The sequence below is a fragment of the Mesoplodon densirostris genome, chromosome 3 (genome assembly GCF_025265405.1).
Source record: "Mesoplodon densirostris isolate mMesDen1 chromosome 3, mMesDen1 primary haplotype, whole genome shotgun sequence".
Classification (NCBI taxonomy): Eukaryota; Metazoa; Chordata; class Mammalia; order Artiodactyla; family Ziphiidae; genus Mesoplodon; species Mesoplodon densirostris.
This window is the reverse complement of record NC_082663.1, coordinates 131,597,241-131,604,965: the sequence shown is the minus strand read 5'-3', so window position 1 is coordinate 131,604,965 and position 7,725 is coordinate 131,597,241. Positions and strand designations below refer to the sequence as shown.

The 7,725-nt window shown below is 50.5% G+C and overlaps 1 protein-coding gene across 1 annotated transcript; it reads left to right on the top strand.

Annotated features, from left to right (window-relative positions):
- Positions 1-5,100: 5,100 nt before the first annotated feature.
- On the top strand, positions 5,101-5,670 carry LOC132485546 (Golgi-associated RAB2B interactor protein 3-like; the record flags this gene model as incomplete). Its single annotated transcript, XM_060092081.1, has 1 exon — positions 5,101-5,670. A coding segment is annotated over exon 1 (570 nt), but the record flags the coding sequence as incomplete, so codon positions are not given.
- Between the last annotated feature and the right edge of the window lie 2,055 nt (positions 5,671-7,725).

Here is a 7,725-nt window from a genome sequence, read left to right as displayed (position 1 = left end):
AAGTGCAGCCGTGAAAAGTGCAGAAGGATCAGCGGCAGGAATGGCCATGGGCCTGGCTGGAGCCACCATCAAGGATCCAGGAGAAAGTGGATCTGGCGAGGTATTGCAGGTGCCCCCCATGGATCAACTGCAGCCGTGAAAAGCGCCGAAGGATCAGCGGCAGGGTTGACCATGGGCCTGGCGGGAGCCACCATCAAGGAGCCACCATCAAGGATCCTGGAGAAAGCAGATCCGGCGAGGCCAGTGCAGGTGCCCACATAGTTCAAGTGCAGCCGTGAAAAGTGCCGAAGTATTCAGCGGCAGGAATGACCATGGGCCTGGCAGAAGCCATTATCAAGGATCCAGGAGAAAGCGGATCCGGTGAGACCACTGCAGGTGCCCCCCATGGATTAAATGCAGCCGTGGAAAGCGCCGAAGGATCAGCGGCAGGAATGGCCATTGGCCTGGCTGGAGCCACCATCAAGGATCCAGGAGAAAGCGGATCTGGCGAGGCCATTGCAGGTGCCCCCCATGGATTAAATGCAGCCGTGGAAAGCGCCGAAGGAGCAGCGGCAGGGTTGACCATGGGCCTGGCGGGAGCCACCATCAAGGATCCAGGAGAAAGCGGATCCGGCGAGGACATTACAGGTGCTGCCAGTTTATCCTTGCAGGACATGAACCTGGTCTTGGCGGATGATGCCAGCACATCCTCGACGGTGGGAGATGGTCCAGAGAGCAGCATGAGCATGGTGTTGCCAGTTGCAGTCACAACCAGCAAGCGTGCTGCTGGAAGAGCTGAAGGGAAGGTCGCAGACCCCGTGGTCTCCACCTTGCAGACTGAAGGCTACATGTCTGAACGGGATGGAAGCCAGAAGGGCTTCCACCCCAGGGATGAAGCCTGGAGAGAAAAAAAGAAAAGAAGGACACGTCTTCATCGAGGAAAAGTTCCCATCACCGCAGGACACGTGAAGGTCACCACAGGTCAGGAGGGGACAAGACCCAGAAATCATCCTCCCACTGGTCCTCATCTGGCCATGGAAACTCCAAAGTTGACAAAGGACGGGAGGACAGCTCGCAAACTGAGGAACAGCCAGTCCGCCACCAGTTCAGGGACTCTAAGTAAGACATCCAGTAAGATCCTCTCCTTCTTTAGGAGCTTCAGAGTCATTCCTGGTTCAGAAACAAGGCTCACACATGACCATTGAGAGGCAGACAAAGCCCCGGTTGGCTTCCATGTTTAGCACACATTTGCTAAAAGGGGAGAAAAAAACAAGGACATGATAAACACAAAATTCACAATACTGGATTTCTGTAGGGTAAAAAGAAGGGAGGGATGGTCTGGGAGGAAAAGCTCTTATGCAAAGCCGTATGTCCATGGGAATGTATTATCGTTTCCATTTTATTTTAACATCTCTGACATCAGGATGATTTTTATACTGCTGTCAGCCAAGTGGCAGTCACTGCCTTAGAAATATCTCAACCAATTTGTTTCACTGTTGTTTTCCTTTCAATATATGCACAAGAGATGGATGACAAAGTCTGAAACATATCTTTCAAGAACTATAAGATAAAGAAACTAAGGGACATAAATACTCACTATCCAGGAACACAAGAAAGGTTTAGAGATATTGTTAAGGAATAACAGAATAATCCAAAATGCTCTGTACTGATGAACTATGCAAATTATGTATGCATGTGGAAAGCGATTCTAAAAATAAAAAAAAAATCATAAATGAGATTAGGAAATCTCATTTCATACTGAGATTATGCATTTTTAAATGTCCATCATAAAAAAGTCTTTCCAATTTAAAAAAAAGTTGTAAATAAATTTCATGAGTCCATGAAAATCATTCAATTGTTAACAACAGTTGATAACAGTTGGATTAGAGTAACTGTTGATAACAGTTAACCACCGTTGGATTTGAGAAGAATGCCTCTGAGAACCATGTGTGTTTTTTGTTTTTGGGGTTTCTTTTTTTGCGGTATGCGGGCCTCTCGCTGCTGTGGCCTCTCCCATTGCGGAGCACAGGCTCCGGACGCACAGGCTCAGCGGCCACGGCTCACGGGCCCAGCGGCTCCACGGCATGTAGGATCTTCCCGGACAGGGACACGAACCCGTGTCCCCTGCATCGGCACGTGGACTCCCAACCACTGCGCCACCAGGGAAGCCCCATGTGTCTTTGTATGAACCGGGGAGTCAACTGCTAGCCTTGCAATTCTCTGCTCATTCCCTTCTGTGACAACAGGGTCTACTAGGATGGAAGTTGGGTTTCCAGTAAAACTTAGGGACTTTCTCTGCAGAGCAAATTAAGTGGTAGAGGTGGAGGAGGTGAGAAATAAGATACAGATTCTGGGAGGAGTGGTAGCTTGGGAGGATGAGAGGAAGCCCTTCTCAGTTGCTCTGGTGGGTGGCTGGAAAATCCCATCTTGTGATTTCCGATACACAAAGACCAATAGATTGTGGGGATCAATGTGTCCTTGGAGTTCACTCTTGAAGCAGTGGGTCTTGGTAAGAGGAGAGAAAGAGCCATGTTCTCTAAGACCTGAGAGGGATTTGGGGGAAGCCTTCCGGAAATGTGAAGAGTTACGGGGTAGAGGAGGGAGATAAAGGGGAACTCTTTCCCAAGCCTTTGACTCAGAGCCCCAGATTTTCACTATGCCAGAGGCTGAATCAGCCTACTTAAAACAGCTTCATCTTAGGATTCTGTACCCTTGGCTTTACCTTTTGTCTTTCTTAGCGTGTATTAGGCATTCTCACTCCCTCACCCCCAAGGACTTCTTTAACGTGAACCTAGTTAGTCCACTATGCAGGGCGTTAGCTGAGCAGACCCATAGTTGACACAGTTTACACCTCCAGTGCAGTAGTAAAGTGGAGGTGGGGACTTGCCCACCGCAACGTGCCCTGCCTGGCACTTTCTCTGGATTTCCTTTTCCATCTTGACAGTTCATCAAGAGACACGTGCACAGATACCTACGTATTTCAAAGCAACAGGCATCTTCCTCTGGAGGGAGACATCAATTTGGGTAGCAAGTCAGTACACCCTATCAGATCAAGGCCAATATTTTGGACAGCAATATTCATCACCATGGTAGCAATTCTGCAGCTGCAAGTGCAATAAGGCAATGGATGGTTGATTACAGACTGACCAATGTCCCAAACTTCAAGTCTGGCAACACACATACATACTAGAAAGGGTTTTTTTTCCCTACAGCAAAATAAGGTCCTTCACAGGATTGTTGAAGACGTGCTATGGTGGGAGGCATATTGAAGGCAGTGTCGTGGCTGGCACAGCAAGCGTGATGTGATGCTGGGGAACACAGCAGGGGCCACGCCATGCAAGGCTTTGAGGTCCATTTAAAGGATTTTGATTTCTGACCTTGGAGGGATGCAAAGCCATGATATGTTTTCAATAGGGGAGTGGCCTGATCAAATGTGCACTTTGTGGAGGGTACTGTGGTTTCTGTGAAAAGAAGTATTTGGCTGGGGGGGTTGTTAATATGGGACTTTATGTGACTTCCTATTTTTGGCCACAGGATCTATATAATGAGGAGATTGGAGAGTATGTTTTGAAAGACACCGTTCCATTTGAAATATCCACGTGGGGTGCATTTCTTCAACGAAGGACTTGTGGCCCCAGCTGCTGGGGGTGCATCCCACAGAAAGCCTTCAGCTGGCAGTGAGTTTGGAAATTGCCTGGGTTCCTCACCCGAGGTGCACGGCAAGAAATGATTGACGTGGAGTGTGAAGGTCAGGCCATCGTAGCCCAACACAGACCCTCTCGGAAGGGTCACTCCAGTTCAAGAGCTCAGCTTCGGGCTTCCCTGGTGGCGCAGTGGTTGGGAGTCCGCCTGCCGACACAGGGGACACGGGTTCGTGCCCCGGTCCGGGAGGACCCCACATGCCGCGGAGCGGCTGGGCCCGTGAGCCATGGCTCCGGAGCCTGTGCTCCGCAACGAGAGAGGCCACAACAGTGAGAGGCCCGCGTACCGCCAAAAAAAAAAAAAAAAAGCAGGGGTCAAGGAGGGAAGGATTGGGAGTTTGGGATTAGCAGATACAAACTACAGGATGGATAAACAGCACGGTCCTACTGTAGAGCACAGAGAACTATATTCAGTATCCTGTGATAAACCATAATGGAAAAGAATATGAAAAAGAATGTATGTATACAAAAAACTGAATCAGAAATTAACAGAAGAAATTAACACAACACAAATTAACACAACATTGTAAATCAACTATACATCAATAAAAAAGAAGAAGGAAAAGAAAAAAAATACAAACCAAGTTTGGGTTCCCTTTGTGGGGAGGGAGCATGCAGAAGAGGGGCTGGCAGGGTTCTATTTCTTGCTCTGGGTGGCAGCTACAAGGGTGTTCACTTTCTTGTTACTCATTAAGCTATATTTATGGTTTCTGCACTTTCATGAATGTGTGTTATATTTCACAATAAAAAGTTTCTAAAACTGTAAAAAATATAAATATAAATGTAAATATAAACAAAAGTTAGCCTCCTTGAAAAGAGAAAATGGGTGAGAAAATTCTCCATATCCTGGAAATGACAGTACCAATGGGACTCTGACAGGTAGCACTCTTTCTAAGTTCCTGCCAGCACTGTGTTATATACGCTGGGGGCACAGAGAACAGCAATTCCCATAGGATGCCTGCCCTTAGCAAGGACACAGTCCACTTCCAGGATTTTATCCCCAGGACATCATTCAGCAGAAGCACGAAGATGATCCCTGCAGGGAGATTTGTAACAACAACAAGACTGGAAACCACCCAGATATTTACAAAAGCAGGAGGGTTTTCTCAACCTTTTGATTACAAAGACTATCCAGCCTACCCACACCTATACCCTGGCAGGGTCAGCCTGTTCCCTATGGACATGGTGGTTGGTTTAGGGGGAGGCTGGTGAGCCTGCCCCAAGGGGGTGGGGACTTGGAGGCTCAACCAAGGGGTGTGCGATGTGATGGTGACGGGTCACAAAGGACTTGCGGTATAAATATGGTCGGGCCAAGAGACTCTGGCAGAGTCCTGCAGGGAGGTGACGAGTTGCTTTCATTCCCTCTCTCTCTCCGAGACTCAATTTGTGGCTGGTGGCTCTGTCTTGAACGAAGAGAGCCATGAGCAGTGGGAGTTCACCTCATTACATGGCCAATAGCTACTGTTCAGTGGGGGTGTTGAGGACCTCCATGGGGGTCCTGCAACGACAACTGTACGAGGGAGGAGAGTATGACATTTTCAAGTACGCTCCCATGTTTGAGAGCGACTTTATCCAGGTCAGCAAGGAAGGAGAACTGATTGACCTAGACAACCGCGTCCGAAGGGTGACTGTGGGCGTCGCATCCACCAGCCCCCTCTTCCCACTACCTGACGTCATGCTGCTGGCCCGAACAACGAAAGTCTGTGAAGAGCATGTCAGATGCGCCCGGATCACCAAGGGGAGAGGTTGCAAGCCCGTGAAGACCCTAGAGCTCACCAGGCTGCTTCCCTTGAAGTTTGTCAAGATCTCCATCCACAACCGTGAGAAACAGCAGCTGTGCCTGAATCTTGCTACCGGCCGTACTTTCTATCTGCAGCTGTGCCCCTCTTCCGATGCACAAAAAGACCTCTTTTCCCATTGGGAAAAGCTTGTCTATATCCTGAGACCACCGGTAGTCAGTTACAGCAGTACCCCGATGCTCCAAACTGGAGATGCAGCGACTACAGAGGATGCCAAAATCCTAGTGGGAAGCACCCACAGAGACTCAAGAACACGGGGCAGGGTGCTTTGGGAGAGCAGGGCAAAGCTGGTCCTTCATAGCCTTTGGTGCTCTCTGAGACTGGCCTGGGAAATACCTTCTATTGTTGAAAAGGGTCAGGGACAAACGAGCTATCACTATGGGATTCACCACACTGGAGAGGTTCCGAGTGCTTCTCCACCTTGTCCCACAGGGCTGAATTTCAGAGAGACCTTAGGTATCATATCAGCTGCACTGGTCTCATCACCAGGGCTGTAATCCCTTCTACAGCATCCTGATTGTCTGGTCGCTTCTTGAACACTTACCCCAGCCCAGGTAGTCTCATCAGTTGTGGAACATCATTCACAGTTAGGAAGTCCTTCCTTCGTTGTGTCTCCCCGTGACGCCGACATGCTGATTCAAATCAGCCCAACCCGTGTAGTCACCAAAATGCAGAAGGTGTGCATCCCTTGACCCAGGAACCCCACTTCTAGGAGTCTGTCCTGCAGAGAGAGAAGCACAAGGGTATAAAATTAAAGTGTATATCATGGAGAATTGTATCAGTGCTTTCCCTGACCCTGGGACTGTTCAAGTAAAATGGAGTGGCCGTTTGACAGTGGTGCAGTAGATGGGATCTTGCATCCAATGGGAGCTTAGACTGGGTGATTTCAAAGGTTATTCTAAGTATAAGCCCTTGAGTTGCTCAGCTCCAGGAGGAGAGAGGAGCAGACAGTTCAGATCTCACTTTCTGTCATCTCTATCTTACCTGATTCTCCTCCCCTTGGCTCAGACCACAGAGCTCCACAGAGAAAGGGATCAGGATGAGGCTGGGATTCACAAGCTTCGTGACGTGACTGGACCCACAAAAAGCGCCGAAGGATCAGCAGGAGGGATGACCGTGGGCCTGGCGGGAGCCACCATCAAGGATCCAGGAGAAATCGGATCCGGCGAGGCCATTGCAGGTGCCCCCATAGATCAAGTGCAGCCGTGAAAAGCGCCGAAGTATTCAGCGGCAGGAATAACCATGGGCCTGGAGGGAGCCATTATCAAGGATGCAGGAGAAAGCGGAGCCGGCGAGGCCATTGCAGGTGCCCCCCAAGGATCAACTGCAGCCGTGAAAAGCGCCGAAGGATCAGCGGCAGGGATGACCACCGGTCTGGCGGGAGCCACCATCAAGGATCCAGGAGAAAGTGGATCCGGAGAGGCCATTGCAGGTGCCCCCCATGGATCAACTGCAGCCGTGAAAAGCACCGAAGGATCAGCGGCAGGGTTGACCATGGGCCTGGCGGGAGCCACCATCAAGGAGCCACCATCAAGGATCCTGGAGAAAGCGGATCCGGCGAGGCCATTGCAGGTGCCCACATAGTTCAAGTGCAGCCGTGAAAAGCGACGAAGTATCAGCGGCAGGAATGACCACGGGCCTGGCAGGAGCCATTATCAACGATCCAGGAGAAAGCAGATCCGGCGAGGCTATTGCAGGTTTTCCGCATGGATCAAATGCAGCCGTGAAAAGCGCCGAAGTATCAGCGGCAGAAATGACCATGGGCCTGGCTGGAGCCACCATCAAGGATCCAGGAGAAAGCGGATCTGGCAAGGCCATTGCAGGTGCCCCCCATGGATCAACTGCAGCCGTGAAAAGCGCCAAAGGATCAGCGGCAGGGTTAACCATGGGCCTGGGGGGAGCCATTATCAAGGATCCAGGAGAAAGCGGATTCGGCGAGGCCATTGCAGGTGCCCCCATAGATCAAGTGCAGCCGTGAAAAGTGCAGAAGGATCAGCGGCAGGAATGGCCATGGGCCTGGCTGGAGCCACCATCAAGGATCCAGGAGAAAGTGGATCTGGCGAGGTATTGCAGGTGCCCCCCATGGATCAACTGCAGCCGTGAAAAGCGCCGAAGGATCAGCGGCAGGGTTGACCATGGGCCTGGCGGGAGCCACCATCAAGGAGCCACCATCAAGGATCCTGGAGAAAGCAGATCCGGCGAGGCCAGTGCAGGTGCCCACATAGTTCAAGTGCAGCCGTGAAAAG